The sequence below is a fragment of the Phoxinus phoxinus genome (genome assembly GCF_949152265.1).
Source record: "Phoxinus phoxinus genome assembly, chromosome: 13".
Taxonomy (NCBI): Eukaryota; Metazoa; Chordata; class Actinopteri; order Cypriniformes; family Leuciscidae; genus Phoxinus; species Phoxinus phoxinus.
Window position 1 is genome coordinate 1,814,363 of NC_136888.1, and position 20,089 is coordinate 1,834,451.

Genomic DNA, 20,089 nt, shown 5'->3' on the forward strand with positions numbered 1-20,089 from the left:
GCCCTGAGAGCAGCGCATAATACACTAAAATAACAGCGATCTGAATCTATTGAGTATTCCTGCCCTGAGAGCAGCGCGTAATACACTAAAATAACAGCGATCTGAATCTATTGAGTATTCCTGCCCTGAGAGCGGCGCGTAATGCACTAAAATAACAGCGATCTGAATCTATTGAGTATTCCTGCCCTGAGAGCAGCGCGTAATACACTAAAATAACAGCGATCTGAATCTATTTAGTATTCCTGCCCTGAGAGCAGCGCGTAATACACTAAAATAACAGCGATCTGAATCTATTTAGTACTCCTGCCCTGAGAGCAGCGCATAATACACTAAAATAACAGCGATCTGAATCTATTGAGTATTCCTGCCCTGAGAGCAGCGCGTAATGCACTAAAATAACAGCGATCTGAATCTATTGAGTACTCCTGCCCTGAGAGCAGCGCGTAATACACTAAAATAACAGTGATCTGAATCTATTGAGTATTCCTGCCCTGAGAGCAGCGCGTAATACACTAAAATAACAGCGATCTGAATCTATTGAGTACTCCTGCCCTGAGAGCAGCGCATAATACACTAAAATAACAGCGATCTGAATCTATTGAGTATTCCTGCCCTGAGAGCAGCGCGTAATACACTAAAATAACAGCGATCTGAATCTATTTAGTATTCCTGCCCTGAGAGCAGCGCGTAATACACTAAAATAACAGCGATCTGAATCTATTTAGTACTCCTGCCCTGAGAGCAGCGCATAATACACTAAAATAACAGCGATCTGAATCTATTGAGTATTCCTGCCCTGAGAGCAGCGCGTAATGCACTAAAATAACAGCGATCTGAATCTATTGAGTACTCCTGCCCTGAGAGCAGCGCGTAATACACTAAAATAACAGTGATCTGAATCTATTGAGTATTCCTGCCCTGAGAGCAGCGCGTAATACACTAAAATAACAGCGATCTGAATCTATTGAGTACTCCTGCCCTGAGAGCAGCGCATAATACACTAAAATAACAGCGATCTGAATCTATTGAGTATTCCTGCCCTGAGAGTAGTGCATAATACACTAAAATAACAGCGATCTGAATCTATTGAGTATCCCTGCCCTGAGAGCAGCGCGTAATCCACTAAAATAACAGCGATCTGAATCTATTGAGTATTCCTGCCCTGAGAGCAGCGCATAATACACTAAAATAACAGCGATCTGAATCTATTGAGTATTCCTGCCCTGAGAGCAGCGCATAATACACTAAAATAACAGCGATCTGAATCTATTGAGTACTCCTGCCCTGAGAGCAGCGCGTAATGCACTAAAATAACAGCGATTTGAATATATTGAGTATTCCTGCCCTGAGAGCAGCCCATAATACACTAAAATAACAGCGATCTGAATCTATTGAGTACTCCTGCCCTGAGAGCAGCGCGTAATACACTAAAATAACAGCGATCTGAATCTATTGAGTACTCCTGCCCTGAGAGCAGCGCATAATACACTAAAATAACAGCGATCTGAATCTATTGAGTATTCCTGCCCTGAGAGCAGCGCATAATACACTAAAATAACAGCGATCTGAATCTATTGAGTATTCCTGCCCTGAGAGCAGCGCGTAATACACTAAAATAACAGCGATCTGAATCTATTGAGTACTCCTGCCCTGAGAGCAGCGCGTAATGCACTAAAATAACAGCGATTTGAATATATTGAGTATTCCTGCCCTGAGAGCAGCACATAATACACTAAAATAACAGCGATCTGAATCTATTGAGTATTCCTGCCCTGAGAGCAGCGCGTAATGCACTAAAATAACAGCGATCTGAGTTACTCCTGCCCTGAGAGCAGCGCGTGGTAACACTTTACAATAAGGTTCATTTATTAAACATTATTTAATGTATTAACTAACGTGAACAATACATTTGTTACAGTATTTATGAATCTTTGTTAATGTTAGTTAATATGAATAAAGCTGTTCATTGTTAGTTCATGTTAGTTCACAGTGCATTAACTCATGTTAACAAGATTTTAATAAAGTATTAGTAAATGTCGAAATTAACATTAACAAAGATGAATAAATGCTGTATAAGTGCAGTTCATTATTAGTTAACGTTAACTAATGTTAACTAATGAACCTTATTGTAAAGTGTTACCCAGCGCGTAATGCACTAAAATAACAGCGATCTGAATCTATTGAGTTACTCCTGCCCTGAGAGCAGCGCGAGGACGGGAGATGTATCAGTTTGACCGTTGAAATTTCTCGGAGATTTGAACGAGTTCTGTTGTCGCATTTCAATTTCACACACAGCGAGATAGCATTGGAAAAGCATGTTTTACACATAGATTTTACACCAGTTACGTCCTAAGCAGCTATGTTGCGGTTGACTGAGTAAACAGTCGAATCAAAACGCATACAATACCATATTTAGACGATGATTAGTTCTGTGCATTTTAATGTTCGCTGATTATCTTAAGAAACGTTAGAGGATGCTGAATTTTAACAAAATATATGGTAAAATCACTTACCTTGCAATAAATGCGTTTTCCCCACGAAGCGTTTTTCTTGTGTGTTGCGAGTCCGACTAATAATATCCCTCTGCACGTTCAAACGTCTTGACCCCGCCTTTGCTTCAGTTTCATTGGTTGAAGCTGTAAACCAATCATTTTCCTTTCTGCCCTCAGAACATGTTTCAGTAACTAAAACTCCCATCTGCGTCTTTGGCAATGCGGCGTCTGTGGTTGCTCATACGATGACGCAGTTTGCAATGCATCATGGAAATAGTAGTTGATTTACATACACGGTGTTATATCCGCTTTACAAAAAGGACTACTTTTCCCAGAGTGCACCCCGTGACACCATCCCGCCTACCAGAGGATCCGGAAGTTACGTAGGAGTTATTCAGCAACACATATTTTCCAACGCAGTCTCGCGGTGAAATTCAAACCGTTTTAACTTCGACAATCATCTTGGTTTTATCTTTTGGAGTTTTAATACACGATCAAGGTAAGTATATACTTTTTTATATCTCAACTAACACGTAGATTTGAATATATAGCGCAGTAACATTACTAGATAGGCTTTTTTTGTGGTTTTCAGTGGTTGTGTTTTATGTTACGTTAGAGGTGCTAAAATTAGTCTAGAATTAGCCTCCATTTACAGTACTAAATGGAAAATATGTGGGCGTACAGTGAGCGAAGTAACATGAGAAAAAGGGCTGTTAAAAGAGTCAACAAGATGTTTGAATCTTTGGAAAAAGAAATTAATTCTCAGCCTGAAAAGAGGCCAAACCAAGATGGCGTTGAAGCAAGTTCTAGTGTTGACAGTTTTGAGATCGATGCTTATGAAAGTGAGGAGGAGGCTGCTACTAGTGAAGATTCTAGTGATGACGACTCTGGGCGATTTTCATGTAATGACTTGGCAAGCTCTTTGTCAGGCTGGGCAGTTGAGTTTGGTGTTTCTTTGGTTGCTCTCACAGCACTCCTGTGTATACTTAAAGTACATCACCCCTTCCTTCCGAAAGATGGACGCTCTTTGCTCAAAACAGCAAATCAGTATGTGTTGGAAAAGTTAGCAGGTGGTTCATTCTACTATTTTTGGAATTTTGAACTCCCTTGGTAAAACGTTTGAAATGCTGTCTTTTAAATTTCCAGATAGACATGTATTCAAGTTACAGCTAAATATAGATGGCCTACCTTTGTTTAAAAGTTCATCTCTTCAGTTCTGGCCAGTGCTGGGTATTTTGCAGGATTGTGTTATTAAAAGACCAGTTTTAATTGCTTTATTTTGTGGTGTAAGGAAACCAACATCCCTTTCAGACTACCTAGATGCTCTTGTAAAGGAGTTAAATAGCTTGAGAGAAGGATTTGTTATATATGGTAAGACTTTTTTGTTGAAAGTATCTTCAGTTATATGTGATGCTCCTGCTAGAGCCTTTGTCAAATGCATTAAATCTCATACTGGCTATTCTGGATGTGACAAGTGTGTTCAGTCAGGTGTTTATATTAAACACCGCATGACTTTCCCTGAGTTTCATGCACCTCAAAGGACTGATGAGTCTTTTAAGTACACTGTGGATGAAGATCACCACCTAGGACATTCACCTCTGGTCAAAACCAATATAGGGATGGTTAGTTGTTTTCCTCATGATTATATGCATTTGGTGTGCCTTGGTGTGGTACGAAGACTTTTGGATTTGTGGATGAGCAGTATTGGACCTTTACAATGTCGTCTTTCTGGACGTCAGGTTAAAGCTATCTCTGAGAGATTAAGTAATTTAAAAGTTTTTATCCCAGTTGAATTTGCCAGAAAACCAAGGAGTCTGGAAGAAAGACTAAAATGGAAAGCAACAGAATTTAGACAATTTCTTCTATATACTGGGCCAGTTGTTCTTAGAGGTTTTCTGGCAGAGCAAGTGTATAATAATTTCATGCTTTTGTCTGCTGCAATTTGCATTTTAGCAAATCCGTCGTTCTGTTTTTCTATGAATGACTCTGCCAACACATTGCTTGTGTCATTCGTTGAACATTTCAGTAAGTTGTATGGCCCAGAATTTGTAGTGTACAATATACATGGATTGATTCACCTTAGTGGAGATGTCAGACTTCATGGTCATTTAGACCTAATATCTGCATTTCCTTTTGAAAATTACTTGCAGAAATTGAAGAAAATGATCAGGAAACCACACAGCCCCTTAACTCAAGTAATTCGAAGGCTGTCTGAAATGGACGCTATAAACTCAAAAAGTAGCAGTGAAGTACAACGATTGAAAACACAGACAAAATTCATGCACACGGATGGGCCAGTACCACAGATGTTTGATGGAACTATTGGGCAGTTTAGAGAATTAAGTAGGGATGGTGTGGTCATTAAAATTTCAGAAGGTGATAATTGTATTGACGTTAACAATGTTGTTGTTCTGGTACAAAACATTATTTTGTTTAACGGTAGCAAGTTTGTTGTTTTTAGGGAGTATTCAAAGAAAGAAAGCTTGTTTGAGTACCCAATAGATTCCTGTAGATTGTAGATTGTAATAGATTCCTGTGAATTAGGAATTTTTGTTGTTTCAGATCTGTCATTGGAGCTGAAATGTGCTAGGCTTGGACAAAAAATACATAAGTATGTGAGGTTGCCGCTTGAGGGACAGGGCAAGTTTGCGGTTTTCCCCCTTCTACATTTAAAATGAAGTGTGTGCGTGCGTGCGTGCGTGTGTGTGTGTGTGTGTGTGTGTGTGTTCTTTTTTTTTTTTCAGAATTGTAATTAGAGATTTTGTGCTACGCCTGGACACAATCTACACAAGAAGGTATGACACTAACTTAAGAGTCATCATTTATTTTCTGTATTTGCCTTTGTCTTTTTAAAATAACTTGTTTGTGTTTTGCTTGCAGAAATCATGTACCACATTGTCAGCTTTGTTGACACTGATGAAGTGGAGGTTGTGCCTGCAATCTGGGTGAAAAAGGATGTGTGTGTATGGCCTCCTTACAAGGGTAAAGGAATTCAAAGGGCAACCAAGTATTTGGAGCAACCCCACGAGTCTTGGTCTGCATATAAAGTTAAAATTCTGTATACTGCAAGTATGTATAAATCCTTTTTCCTATACAATACATTCAGTTAAAAAGTTGAAATGCTAAACAACTTTTTGTTTTGATGTTTGAATTCTGTTTTTCATAGAAAATTATAGTGAAGCACGTCGGAAGCTGCCTCTTGCTGAGCAACAGACCGATCTCCAGTCAGAGGCTGAGTCTGACTCCCTGAGGCCACCAAAACGGAAAATAAAGTAAGATTGTGTATATTTTGTAATTCATTAACATAGACACTTAGTTCTAACAGGACCTTATAACTTTGTGCAGTTTAACAAATTAACATGCAGATTTCTTTTTGAACTGCAAAAAGGGAATTTGTCACTGAATAGTCTTTACATGAACATACCACCCTTTCTTAATCCAATTTAGTAATCATTAAAAAAAATTCCCCTTTCCTAAAGACGAAACAGGCGCCTAATGGATGAATATGACACTGAGGAGGAGGAGGCTACTGCACCCATAAAAAACAATTTGCCACAAGCCCCTCAAATACATCCACTATCAAACAGGATTTGTTCAGCTTCTAATGAGCTACACAACCAAGTCCTCAAGGACAAAGACAAAACCACCCCTCTGTATCGCACCAAAAGTCTCCAGATGTAGCACAGATCCCAGAAACTTCAAGACCATCCTTGTTGGAGATAAGTCCTGCCTCTGAAAGGCATGAAAGAACTCTTGGGCCAGCATTACGCCAAGCAATTGACTTGCCTGAACCATCTCTGCTACTTCACCAGACTTCTCAGCAGCCATGGCAAGTAAGAAATTTTGCCAGAAAATCACAAGACATCACAGAACATCACAGTGAATTGATGTGGCAACAGGATACACCTTTACAGTCTCCCGGACAGGAAATGCAGTCACCGTGGCATCATGAAACACCCAGACCACAAAGAAAAAGCCTCTCAAGCGATGACCGATTAATAAGATGTAAGATTTATTTTTGTTTTTTCTATCATATATTGACTGTTAGCGTAAGGCTCATGTCATAGCAGGGGTGGTGTGGTAAACCTTTCAATACCTGTGTTTAATGTTTTAGCACTTCTCCATGACATAGTATCTAAACAAGAAATTCTTATGGAGCAGCAGAGGAACATTATAAGGATGGTGCAAGATATCAAAGCAAACAATGTTCAGGAGATCACAGAGACACAGAACCAAAGTCCAAAACAGTTTCCAATTGAAGACCTAAGGTCTTTAACTTCCCTGGAAAGTGATCTTCGATCCTGTCCAGTAACAAGACAAAAAGTGGTAGGTAACACTGTAGGGTTGGGCGATGTCCCCTAAATTGAAGATAAAGATAAATATAAATATATTTTTCTACTTAACTTAGAAGAGATGACATCCTCTAACGGGGGGAGGGTCCTGTTTATAGATCACTTCACTGACCAATCAGGATGCTCTGTCTTACATGCGCTTCATGAGGCACACGCAAGGTCTCTCCCTCTCTGTCGTGCGCACGCTACGTGTTTTGGAGCAGTCTCTATCTCGCACGCCCGCTCTAGATTGAAAAGCTAAAGACACATCTCTTCACCTGAAACAAGAAGCTAGACTGGCATAGACTACACTATTTAAAAAAGCATGCATATGCATTAGTTATATCTCAATTTAATTTACAGAGCAATCCCATTCCCTGCAAAGTTTTTAGGTTAACTAACTATAGAAGAGACTAGGATTAGTGTGTGTCTGAGTGGGTGGCTCTCCATTGTGATGTCGGTCAGCCATCATCACAATCCTATAACACTGTCAGTAATGTAGTTGCATACTGTTATCACTTACAAGTATGGTTGTAATTATTGTTATAATCAAATGGTGTGTGTGATCAATCTAAAACATGAAAAATCTAACAACAATAACTATTTAAATTTGTCTAATTTGGTAAATATAATATTGATATTAGGAACAAAAGCATGGTTTAGTGTTTTGACTTAATAGTGATGCCATGTTTTAAAAATATTTCAGGTGCTTGAACTGGGATTGCTGGGTGGAGTGGATGTAAAGGACACGGTCTGACGGATTATGAGGCAAGCAATAAAAAATGATTTTGCCAAAGTGGTAAACTGGAGAGGTGTACATGGGAAAACGCCTTTCCAAAGCTTGCAGCTTAAAAACATTGTGATTGGTAAGTACATTTTTATTGTGTCTAAGTCTATCTGGAACTTCATGACTATTCCCTCATGTCATGAATGAATGTTGAAAGTTTTAATTATTTGACTGGTGTCTTGTAATACAAATGCTTATGTCTATTGTTCATTTTATTTAAAAGTATTTTTTAACTCTGTATTTGTATGCTCCTATTCTAGAGGCTGTAAGAAGAAATCCCGTGTGTGCTCAGACAACTGAGCTGGAGGTCGAAAAAGTTATTAAAAGGTGGTTTCATCTAGCTGGTGACCGCGAGGGTGGCAGAAAAAGAAGGACACCTTTGCAAAATGTTAATGTAAACCACACATTTTAAGTTATTAGGGTATCTTTTTTTTTTACGGTGGCCAAGAGGACTCAGCACGCTGCAACAGAAGAAAATGCACGCAAACAGAAAAAACACCAGCAAATGAAGAAAACATCTTCATCAGTTTGACAGCACATGTGCTGCAAATTCACAAAACACAACCAAATACAGAAACGCGCTGCAAATGGCAGACCAACAACGCAAATATCTACTCAACACAGTGGTGTTTATTTTATTTTTTTATTATTATTTATTGGTTGCATGCATTGTATTTGCAGCATGTGTGTTGTGAAACTGATGTTTTCTTAACTTGCTGGTGTTTTTCCTATTTGCATGTTTACTTCTGTTGCAGGACGTTGAAGTCTTGCCGTTTGCAGCGCGTTTTTGTATTTGGTTGTGTTGAGTATATGCAGCATGTGTGTAGTCAAACTGATGAAGATGTTTTTGAAATTTGCCGGGGGTTTTTTTCTGTTTGCATATTTTCTTTTGTTTCAATGTGTTGCAGGGCTCGAATTTCGGCGCGGGTATTGCGCATAATTTTAATCATTCCCGCAGGTCTCCCACTTATAATGCGGGAAATTCCCACAAACATTGATTCACTTTAGCATGTGGGTTGTATTAGTAAATGAATCCACACAGATTATAAAATCAAATCAGTCATTTTAAAACTGTCTGCGAGACGTAATTTCACAAACAACGTGAGTGATTCAGCGGTGCTGCGTCTTCTATCTCTCGTCTCTCAAAATGGACTAAAATACTACCCAGTGTTATTTTACATTTGATTACTTTATTCAGTCTCTGTAGTATTTCTGAATACTAGTGTTAGACCTAAGAAAAAACTTGTCTCTTTATTGGTATCTTTATTCTATTGTATTTATTTGTGCTACTTTTTCAGTTTAATTCAAAGATTGAAATCAAGCTTCCTTGTGTTGTGTAAATTCTTAAGAACAAAATTACCCCATTGTAAAAATGCAATGAGTGAGCATACATTTAGGCGAGATAAATGTAATTAAAATAAGTCTAAACTCCCCCCACAAATGAAAAATTCACCCCACCCACCAAATTCAGGCCCTGTGTTGAGATCTCTGTCACCGTATTTTGGTTCGTTTCATTATTTAAGCATGCCACATATACTTTTTTTGCATAGTTGCACTATTTTTTGTAACATTTTAATTTATTTCTGTATTTTTATTATTCTTGTATTGTTACTATTTGTTGCTTTTGTTTTGCATTTAATATTGGTTTATCTTGTCTTTTTACCATTGTTTTTATTTTTCCTTTTATCTGGCTGAGATTTTCTTCCCCTCTCAATAAAATGCTGTACTTTGCATTTGTGTAGTGTCATTTTTTTTATTAGTCCTTGCACAATATATAAGTATTACAATACACAGGGATCATTTCTGGTTCAGTTTTGGGGACTCTGGTATAATATTGGACCTATTATGGCTGTTTTCTGGAGCTTCTGGATAAGTTGTGGCTGAGTTCTGGGGTAAAGGTGGTGGCAGTTTGGCTGTTGTCTGGCTGACATCTGGGGATTATGGTGTTGTTTTGGGTCGGTTCTGGATAATATGTGGGTACATTGTAAAGCTCTGGGCGAGTTTTGGTCTTCTTCCGGCATTGATCTGGTTGACGTTTGACAAACAGCACTTGGGCCAATCTTGGACCGTAATTCCATGCGGTATGTGGGCCAAAATCTCAGCCGAAATTTAGCCAGATCCGGCCCAAAGCCAATTTGCTATCTGGGAGGTGTCAAAGTCAAAGTACCTTTATTGTCCCACAAGGGGAAATTGGATTTGCAGCAAATGCTCCACATAAAACACATCAACATACAACAACACTCACCAACAAAACCAACCAGCAGAGAAGGAATTCACATTAACGCCCAGTGTACATAATGTGTAATAAATAAATAAAATACAGGACACAATTAAGTACGTAATTAAGTAGATTTTGTAAGTCGGCGGCGCCCCTTCGTCTTCAGGCAGGAAATGCAGATTCCGTCCCCTCGGATTGCGAGCTACGGACGGGGCCTACGCCAAAGAACTTTATAACACAATACTTGCTTGCTGGGCTGTTAATAAATGTATACTTTGTCACGTCATTTTGCCTCCCGAGTCTTTCTGGTAGAAATAAATCAACACTGAACTTACTTAAGCAGGACAATGACACTATTTTCTTCTAGAGCTGCTGTACAGCCAAGACTAACTTTGTTTCATTATTTTCCTGTTATCTCTGTAAAGCTGCTTTTAAACAATCTGTATTGTAAAAAGCACTGTAGAAATAAAGGTGACTTGAAATAATTTTGTATAAAAATATTTTCCTCATATTTTGATGGTTTAAGCAAACTTGTAGGGTCATTAAAAAAATAAAGTTTTTTTGCACATCACTTTTGGCCACCACTGTATATTTGGTGTGGTCAGTGTCACAATTGTGCTATTCAAGAGCCTGCTCACTGTGGACTGAAGGGCCCGAGTCATCACAGGTGCACTGCTGCATTTGTCCAGTCGCCAAAAATATAATTATTACGTTCATTTCATTGCTATAAAATTTCTTAAAGGTAAGTTACAAAAAAAATACCTTGAAGATTACTTTTTATTGTTTGATCAACTCATTTAATATCATATTTTCGTTGAAAAGTGCATGTCCTCTCGGCTGCCATCTTGCTACTCCTAATAGGTTAGGAGACCTCTCCAGCTCTCCTAAATACATTAGGAGCTGAGACCAAGTCTTAACACTTAGAAACCTTTATGAATCACACTTATTCTTAAGTTTAGGAATAAGAGTAAAATTATGTAATTCTTAGAATTTTTACAGACTTGAGACTAAAATTTTACTCTGAGTGGCTTTATACATACGGGCCCTGATTGCTGACTGTAAAACTGTGTGTGTGTTTGCCCGTGTGATGAGTCCGTGTGCATATCTGAATGGCAGTGTGTTCCTTGTGAAAACAAGAGATTTTCTGCATGAAAATTGTGCCAAATGCAGAGAATTGTGTGTAGTGTTTTGAGAAAAGTGTGTTTGAGAGCTGCAGTCTGAGTGTACAGCAGGAGTTGTGCTTGTAGTTCAGCAGAACTGGTTCAGGGGTTTGGTGAATGAGTGACATGTTGTGCTCATTGTGTCTCAAGTACCAGTAATTGTGTGTAAACTATTGAGAAAAACTGTAAGTTTAGTTTGTGTTTAGGTATTTTGCTGAGATTCACTAGACAGAATTTCGTTGTAGAACTATAAATTACAATAAAGTCTAAAGTTGAAATTTTTAGACCCCAATAAAACACAATTAAAATGAAGAGACAATTTCATTTATTTAAAAAAAATTCTATAAAGACATTTATTATTTATGTATGAATAATAAAACAAACACTTGTGTGTTAAACTGCAAGCATAAGGTTAGGAGGAAAACTATATATATAAATAAATTATATAAATTTAAATTAATACAAATGTATTTAGTATGTGTATGCGCTCATCTCCCAATAATATTTATCATTTACATCCATGTACTTAAGTGAGCAAATTATTATTTAAACTGAAATAAACAATTATTTATTTACAAATTCATTGAAACTGTGCATGTGTAGACTTAGGCTCAGTTTCTAGACAAAAATATTATGTAATGATGTGAAAATGAGCAAAGTGACAAACTTCACTGTTGTTTATTGATCTGTTAAAGCAACATGAGAGTGTGTGTTGCTGTAGTGCTGGATATCAGTCATGTGATCATCACGGCCCAATCACAGCCACCGATACTCAGATCAACAGCACTCTTACTCATGAGATGTGGAGTCAATATTGGAAACATGATGAGAGCAGAAGATCCAGATCTACAGGAGTGACTTTACTGACTATTGACCGGTAAGATCCTCAGAGAAGAAGAACAACCACAACAGAAGAATGGAAAGAGTGTGTGAGTGAAGGTGGTTGTGAATGTGTGTAGATGTGTGTGAGTTACAGGATCAGAGAACGACACCGTTCCTCCGTCATAGTCCAGATTCACTCTCACACGATCAAGCTTCTGATTAACATGAAAACCAGAACCTGCAGACCATCCGTACGACACACACCAGACATCAGTGTTGAAGAAGACGAATCCCTTCCTCTGGTTTGATGCTGTAGTGACTCCAAGACTCCAGCGTTGACTCTCTTTAACCTCCACATCCCAGCAGTGTGTTCCTGAGTCAAAACCCTCTGAACCCAGAACACAGGGACACCGGTCAAATCTCTCTGGATTATCAGGAATAGTTTGATTGTTCCCGCTGTTTCTCACACCGGTCAGATCATCCGACAGGACGAGACGTGGATCTGCAGTGTTTGGATCCAGAATCACAGGAGCTGATGAGACACAATCAACAGAGGCTTTTATTCTGATCTTCATATGATGATCAACAGTGAACCCAACACAGATTATTATGAGTTATGACACTCGTCTGTTGATCACACACACTTTCCTCTGATCACTGTCAGCGCTGTTATTATCCACACTCGTCTTCATCATCAGCGTTTAACGGCATCAACTACAGACATTACATATGGCATTCAGACGTGTGTGTCCATCAAGAGAAACTGATGCCTCTATATCTTTTTATTCCGTCTGAACTGTGGCCTGAATCTATCCGTCCGTCCATCCATCCATCCATCCATCCATCCATCCATCCATCCATCATCTATCTATCTATCTATCTATCTATCTATCTATCTATCTATCTATCTATCTATCTATCTATCTATCTATCTATCTAATCCATCCATCCATCCATCATCTATCCATCCATCCATCCATCCATCCATCCATCCATCCATCTATAAACTCCTGCAGTCAGACTCACTGTTGTGGACGATGTCCTGCATCTTCTTCCAGACTCTGAACGGCAGGTTGCCCAAGTATCGTGGCACATGAATCAAAGCTCCAGAAGCCATCTGTGGATCCGGCTGTGAGCTCTGGACTCTGGAGGAACATTCAGGAGTCAGAACTGCAGTGGCTTTGGGTCAGAACCAGAGAGACCAGAGACAGGAGCAGATCACTCACCTTTCCATTGAGACTGGAAACTCCTGCAGAACAAACACACCATTATCATCAAGAACTCAATCAATCAACCAATGATCAACCAATGATGTGAGATCAGACCTTCAGAAAGCAGACGTCATTGGCTTCCATCATCTCCTCCATGTGTCTGATTGTGTGTGAAAGAGCTGAGATGTGTGTGTTCATCTCCTCCAGCTTCTCCTTCATCATCTGCTTCTTCTGCTCCTCTTCCTCCCTCAGTGCAGTGACTGTAGCTTCTTCTTCATCTCTGAGAAACTGATGAACCTTCTCAAACTGCTGTTTAATCTGACGCTCTGTGTGCGCAGCTTGAGTCTGAAATCACATCACATTCACTTCAATCTCAATCCACACACATCAACACTTCACATCATTCATATCAGAGATGAACTCGGATACCCGACATATAACGGATCCAGAAGCAGATTAATGCTCGTCATTTACAGAAATGATCAACTGGAATCCATTATATTAAATCATAACTGTATACAGTGATGCTATACATGATCTTGATTCTGTTTCCTCACCCTGATGTGTTGAACTGTTTTCTCAAACTCTCCTTTCAGTTTTCCATTGCATGTAAGTTTCTCTTGTAAGGACTTCAGTGCTGTATTGAACTCCTCCTAGAATTGAACATAAAACACAAGATTACAGTGAAGAGAAGAAGAGAAGACAATACAGTGATATGATCATATAATGCAGTGAAAAAGTATTTATCCTCATCCTGATTTCTTCTATGTTTCTGCACATCTCATATTAAATGGATGTCGAGAAGACACAGTTTTCTGCGCTGCAATATAAACTCTCTCTGTAAACACTTCCAAAGGATGAGGATTAAAATGCCCACAGCGGATACAACAGCAGCGTAACCTTCTGACGACTGCTTCTCAATCTCTGTGAGTCTAAATGAGGTTTACTAAACACTTATCCATTAAAGATGGGACACTACCCACTTTATTTGGAACAACTCCTCAGAATCACAACCTGCAAGAATGATTAATTATTGATGTATATATTTTCTACCGGGTTTTCAGAATACTTTGTGTTTAATATTAAACGAGGAGCGTGAACTAAAATGAGCAGTTCCACGCGCATGCCCGGGAAACTCATGAATATTAATGTCGGCTCCGCCCACTGCCTCTACAGATGCACAACTCAAAGGGAGAGCGCGCGAAACTTGTCACTTGAAAGTGAAAAACAGTGTTTGAGATTCGTCGCAGCAGATTCAAGCAGTTGTAGTACTTGTGTTTGTCCTAGAAAAATATGCAAGACATTTGTGAGAAAATATTCTACAAGTTTGCAACTCTTAAAACTTTTCTCTCTGTGACTTGAAATTTACTGATACACGTGTGTGGCTGTTCTCTAGGGATGGCTGACGCGAAACTGCCGTTCCGAAGCTTTACGAGATCCCGAACGCAGATGTTTCGAAACACTAGGCTTGTTTGAGATGAGCAAAATCTGCGCAGAACCGATCACCGGTGATCACCGCGAGATGCATGCTGGTTAGAAATGTGTCCGAATGCGGTCCGCCTGGCTCTGATGTCATGCTGACGTATGTCAAAAAACTCTCGCGAGCGCAAGGCGGACGTGTCGGATTCTGCAGTTGCTCTCGACCGACTGCGCTGATCGAAAGCATGATGGGAAACGACTTGCTGACGACACAGCTTGATGCTCATTGGTTTATTAAACAACCATGATGTAATGTTCTCTTTTAAAATGTTTGATTTTAAAACTCTGATATCATGTTTTATGTGTATAAATTATGTGTGAATATTCCCAAACTTTCTGACAGTGCGATCTCTATATGGATTATGTGATTATGTTATTTTTATTAAAAAAATATATAAAACACATGTCTGTATTAAAGAAAAGAAATTATTGACAAACACGTATTTGGAATGGGATTAAATAAGTGCTTTGGGTGTCTTGTTCATTATATTTATTTTCATATAAAAGCAACATAATTAAATTACATCCAGTTGATTAGCAACACTGTGCACGAGCGTGAATCCCGAAAAAAACAGAGATAGATATGGTAGTAAGATATAGTAAGGCGGAAGTTAAAAGTATAATCAAAGCAGAAATGAGAAAGAAGTGGCAAGAGGAGTGGAATATGGAAGCAAAAGCGAGAATGTACTACAGTATCCAAAAGAGGGTAGGAGGCATGAGAGAAAATAATAGGAATACAAAGGAAAAGGACATTATTTCGAGAATGAGATTTGGGCATAGCCTACTGGATTAAGTAGTACGCTTAAAATAATAGGGGGATGTGTGAGGTCTGTAATATTAATGAAACAGTAGAACATGTAATTATTGATTGTCATAGGTATAAGGAGGAAAGGATGAGGTGAAAGACTGGTTAAGTAAAGAAAATTTTTTATTTGAAATGAAGGAAATATTACAAATGAATTCAGGGCATGTAGAGCATAGAGCAATATTTGTGTTTTTGAATAAAACAGGGCTTATTAGAAGGATATGAGTTTAGGTGTTTTTGAAAGTTGTATATAATAATGATGTGAATAATAATGTATTAATATTAATAATTTTATTAGATATTTATGTAGTTATTTATTGGTTTTATTTAGGTATTTATTTATATATTTAAAGAGTAGTGAGTAAAGGCTATTGTGATCCACACTCCATATCAGAAGGTGGCGGTAATGCACACTTAAAAGTTGTTAGTCAACCGCCATAAAAAGAAAATAGAAGAAGAAGAAGAAGAAGAAGCGTGAATCCCGCGATATCCATCTTTGATCTCACAGGTGTCAGATCCACTGCGAGAAGAGAGAACTGTCCGGGCCTGCCTGCGCTTTTTTCACTCCTCCCAGCCGCCTACTCTCGCATACATTTCAGGCGAGGCGCATCTCAAACAAGCCTACTGATCCGAAGCGTGATTCAACACACCCGTGTCACGTGACTACGGCTAAATGAAGCTTCAGAGTGTTTCGACAGGTGGCATGGTCCGCCGAACCAGCGTTTGATTGACAGGGTTGCGAACAGACCACACAATCACATCTGTATAAAAGTGAAGTCAACGCATCTTGACTCGTGGGTTTCTGTGAGAGGAGTTTGAGTTTGAGATAGCGGATTTTTGGTGATATAGTGACATTTATAGTGCGATTTGTTTAGTTATATTTAGGCTTATATTTAAATTTACACTGACTGATAGGCTAGAGACAGACAGAGTAGGCCTATACATATAGTGACACATTAATAGATGCATAGATAGAAATATATATATAGACAGATAGATTAATAGATAGATACATATATATATATAGATTAATAGATAGATACATATATATATATAGATTAATAGATAGATACATAGGCTTCCTCATTTGTATGAGAGGATTTTTTCAAAGGCTGGATAAATTATCTGTAAAAAAAAAAAAGAAGTAGGCCTTCCACAGCAGAGAAATTAATATTTTATAATAAAAATCTATAATAAAGTTAGACATTGTGGCTTGATTTCTTTTATTAATATTCATTTTTCATGACCGAAATAACATTATGCACAGTGAGGAGCCTACAGGTTACAAGCTTCACATATTAGAAAAATACTATAATAAAAAAAACAACAAATGTTTTAATGGCTCGTTGTCAAGGTAGTTTCAGATCAACACCTGCAAGTGACCACTAGGTGTCCCCGTTGAGACGGGTGTCGGATTGATTCACGAAGCCTCGACACAATATGACAAATTTGCTTCAACTGATTAATTGTTTCACGAAGCCTCGATCTGTATTTGTATTTGTCTTACCTTATATGATGAAACCACTTCACTGATGGGTCTGAATTTATGATTGTCGTGTTTCTGTGAAGTAATACACACTATACACACAGGCTGTTTGTCCTCCAGACAGAAGAGTTTGAGTTTCTCACTGTGTAAACTGCAGATCTCCTCAGATCCTGATGAACGCGTCTCATTTCTCTCCGTCAGGAACGACTCGCACAAGTTTTTTAACGCCAGATTATAAGGAGGTTCTTCTTTTGAGGATCTTCTCCTGCAGACAGGACACTCCTGAGTTTTCTTGGTTCTCCAGAACTGTTGAAGACACTCTTTACACACACTGTGACTACATGATAAAACAACAGGAGCCTTGAAGATTTCACAGCACACGGGACAAGAAAGCTCTTCAGCAGAAACATTTAGTGAAGCCATTTTCACTGTTTGAGCTCCAGCAACATAAACTTTACTTTCACTTTCTGAACGATGGTTTAAAAAATTAATCTCCCTGAGAATCACAACGATCTGCTGTCTGTTCAGAAACAAATGTCTCACAAATCCTTCTTGAAAGTGTTTGTCTTCATTCTCCACCGATCGCTTCTTTATTGCTTTTGTCGAGAGAAGAGAGTCAGCATGACAGAAAGAGAAATAATAAGTCAGTCTCTTCCTGGTTAGTGTTGTAAGAGGGCGGAGTTTATGATCACATTTGGTTCAAAGAACAACATCAGGATTTCTTCAGGTTAAATTTTAACTTCCATTTTCCAAAACTTACATTAAAACTTTCTCAGGTATAATTAATAATAATTTAACTGTAAAATAAAGGAAGAAATAATATATATTGCCTTTTCATTCAACAATAAAACAACTCAACTCAAGGTAGGCAGTGCATATAGGAACAAAGTGCTTCTGCGACATTTAAGATAAAAAAAATTCCTGATTACATTAATAATAATAATTTAACTGTAAAATAAAATAAATAATACATATTGCCTTCTTTTCATTCAAAAAACAAACAAACAACTCAACTCAAGCTCATCTTTGCATTAACTCTGTTGTAGCCATCAACAAATAGGCAAAAAACAAGTTTGTGTAACTCTTTTACATTTTAATATTTTGAGCAAGGAATGGCAATCTGTCTACTGTGTCAGGCTTAAGTGCAGCCCTTTGACAAGTAACTATATTTCCACTGCAGCTGAAGATGCTTTCAGAAGGACTGCTAGTGGCAGGCACACAGAGGTGCTTCTTTGCTAGGGTGTTCAGTGCTGGATAGGCAACCTCATGTTCCTGCCACCATTGTAGTGGATCTGCCTCACTCTCCAAACATACAGACTGTAAACCGCTTGACAATTCATTCTCAATGGACTCGCCAGGTGTGAATGAAGAAGAGTAAGGGGTTGCATCTTGGACAAAGAAGCTGGCTAGTGTTTTTTTCATTTTAGCAATGGGGGGCACAGGATCTGCTATGGCACTCTCTTGTGCGGACTGAGGCACAGCTTTGTCGACACTGCAGAGCTCCCCTGATCACCTAGCAAACTCTGTGCTTCGCAGATGACCCTCTCTTTCAATATTTCCCCCGAAACCGCGGCTCTATAAAGGAAGCAATGTCCAGCAAGTCACTGGTAGAGGGCTCTGAATACTTTTCATTATCCTTAATTTGATTAACTGCCCTACAATAAGCTTTATAGCCATTTCTGTCAAGATCATATTTTTAAAACACAGCTGAGCTGTGACGTCAGAAGAGGGAGACGTGCCGACAAAGTTATATTCAAGTATGGAGAGTTTTGAGTCTGAAGAGATCCACAATCCCCCTCAAACCTACGATGGCCACAGCCGTACAATTTTGAGCTCCCAGGCGTGAGACGGATGAGGAGCCAAACAGAAATTTAAATAATTCCTATCGAAGAAACATAAATATCTGGTGTGAAGAGAACCAGTGGAGAGTTGGTCAGGTGTCTGGTAAGTATAGGCATAACTTAGAGGTGGAACGGTACATGTATTCATATTGAACCGAAACGGTACGGGCGTCACGGTTTGGTGCATGAATATACACGGATAATACACGGTATAAAAATAAATCAAACTCTCGTGCAAATTAATTAATGCGGAACTACTGTTAGATACGCGAGTTATTTAGGGACACCTAATCTGTAGCTCCGCCTTAGCTCTGAAGCTCCGGCTATAATGAACAGGCTCCGATATCCAGATTGCAATGCTGGAATATGTTGGTGTGTGTGTGTGTGTGTGTGTGTGTGTGTGTGTGTGTGCGCGAGATCGACTGCTTCTACAGTAGCATACACTGTAGGCACCGCATAAGCTACCAGTCTCACTCGGGTTTTAAATCCCATTTTATAACTCATGAGATCTCCAACCGTAGTCCTTCTCAGTGAAATGGGCGCTGCAAATGACCGAAGTCTTGGATACGGAAGCAGCACTGAAGTCAGCGCGTTTGCTCCGAACAAAGTTGACCCAGGCACGGAACACAGTGGACTCTGTGACCGGTTTTAACGGTGTTTTTGCACCCAGCACAAACGCAGTAATTCACCATCGTGAAAATACGCCTGCGTATACTAACTACCTAACTTATATAACTAACTAACTAACTAAATAAATGTCCTAATCACTAATTCTCTCGCTCTATCACTCGGTACAATTATCAACACAGCTCAGCGACCTGGGGAGACGTCTCCCCCGTATAACGTCAAGCAATTCGTTTGGGGGGAGGAGCAGTTTTAAGTGAGGACTGAAAATAACAAACTTTTTTATCTTATATTCTGCCTTTAGGTATCGAAAAACATGCAAACCAATACATCAACTTGTCAAACCTGTATTTCCCATAACTATTTTGTGTTAATCATAATTACAAATTTAACCTGACACACACACTTTAAGTAAGTCGGGGTGGTGTGTTTGATGGACTTAGCTCACTGTCCCCTTCCTCAGGAGCAAGGAGGCTGCTGTTAAAGAGGTGGAGCACTGGTCTTACGTATGAGAGTGTCACATACTCCTCGCCTGACAAAGCGTCAGTGAAGTCCTGCAGGGGCTTTTTGGATGGCCTCTAGCACCTCTATGTCTTGCCAGGTAAGAACCAGAGGTCTTGTTTTCTTGTCAGCAGACAGGACTTTGGCAAGAGCCCTTTCCTGCTCAAGGACGCGTTCTACCATTTGTAGACGTGATCCCACCGTGTGGTCGACTCCGTACTGAGCTGATGAGCTGGTAAATTCATCTGTGCCTGCACTTCGGCCAGCTCCCTCCGCTTTTTCCAGCTGTAGGAGAATGCGCTCACAGTTTTCTTGCACAGAGAAATGGCCCG

General features: G+C 39.1%; 2 protein-coding genes across 4 annotated transcripts; one reads left to right on the plus strand and one right to left on the minus strand.

Moving 5' to 3' along the window:
- Positions 1-2,856: 2,856 nt before the first annotated feature.
- Positions 2,857-9,341, plus strand: LOC307009360 (uncharacterized protein). 3 transcript variants are annotated; one of them, XM_079633046.1, is made up of 9 exons: positions 2,857-2,991; positions 5,055-5,103; positions 5,237-5,287; positions 5,373-5,561; positions 5,659-5,764; positions 5,972-6,497; positions 6,607-6,818; positions 7,530-7,689; positions 7,871-9,341. In XM_079633046.1, the coding sequence occupies exons 4-6, from the start codon at positions 5,378-5,380 to the stop codon at positions 6,171-6,173; spliced, it is 492 nt and encodes a 163-aa protein (XP_079489172.1). In that variant the 5' UTR covers positions 2,857-2,991; positions 5,055-5,103; positions 5,237-5,287; positions 5,373-5,377; the 3' UTR covers positions 6,174-6,497; positions 6,607-6,818; positions 7,530-7,689; positions 7,871-9,341. The 3 variants fall into 3 exon arrangements, with proteins under 3 accessions (XP_079489172.1, XP_079489170.1, XP_079489171.1); XM_079633044.1 differs by having other exon boundaries at positions 5,055-5,287; XM_079633045.1 differs by lacking the exon at positions 5,055-5,103.
- Positions 9,342-11,378: 2,037 nt separating this feature from the next.
- LOC307009349 (nuclear factor 7, ovary-like) lies at positions 11,379-17,459 on the minus strand. The gene is made up of 6 exons (XM_079633031.1): positions 16,813-17,459; positions 13,579-13,674; positions 13,136-13,366; positions 13,037-13,059; positions 12,837-12,955; positions 11,379-12,342 (listed from the first exon to the last, which is right to left on the minus strand). The coding sequence occupies exons 1-6, from the start codon at positions 17,212-17,214 to the stop codon at positions 11,849-11,851; spliced, it is 1,365 nt and encodes a 454-aa protein (XP_079489157.1). The 5' UTR covers positions 17,215-17,459; the 3' UTR covers positions 11,379-11,848.
- Positions 17,460-20,089: the final 2,630 nt, after the last annotated feature.

Bases quoted from the DNA above. Each gene is read 5' to 3' on its own strand.
- LOC307009360 (XM_079633044.1), top strand. From the start codon at position 5,378: ATGTACCACATTGTCAGCTTTGTTGACACTGATGAAGTGGAGGTTGTG. The intron at 5,562-5,658 runs GTATGTATAAAT...TGTTTTTCATAG, and splicing joins TAAAATTCTGTATACTGCAA to AAAATTATAGTGAAGCACGT. The intron at 5,765-5,971 runs GTAAGATTGTGT...CCTTTCCTAAAG, and splicing joins CCACCAAAACGGAAAATAAA to ACGAAACAGGCGCCTAATGG.
- LOC307009349 (XM_079633031.1), bottom strand. From the start codon at position 17,214: ATGGCTTCACTAAATGTTTCTGCTGAAGAGCTTTCTTGTCCCGTGTGC. The intron at 13,675-16,812 runs GTAAGACAAATA...GTTCAATTCTAG, and splicing joins AAGTGGTTTCATCATATAAG to GAGGAGTTCAATACAGCACT. The intron at 13,367-13,578 runs GTGAGGAAACAG...ATGTGATTTCAG, and splicing joins AAACAGTTCAACACATCAGG to ACTCAAGCTGCGCACACAGA.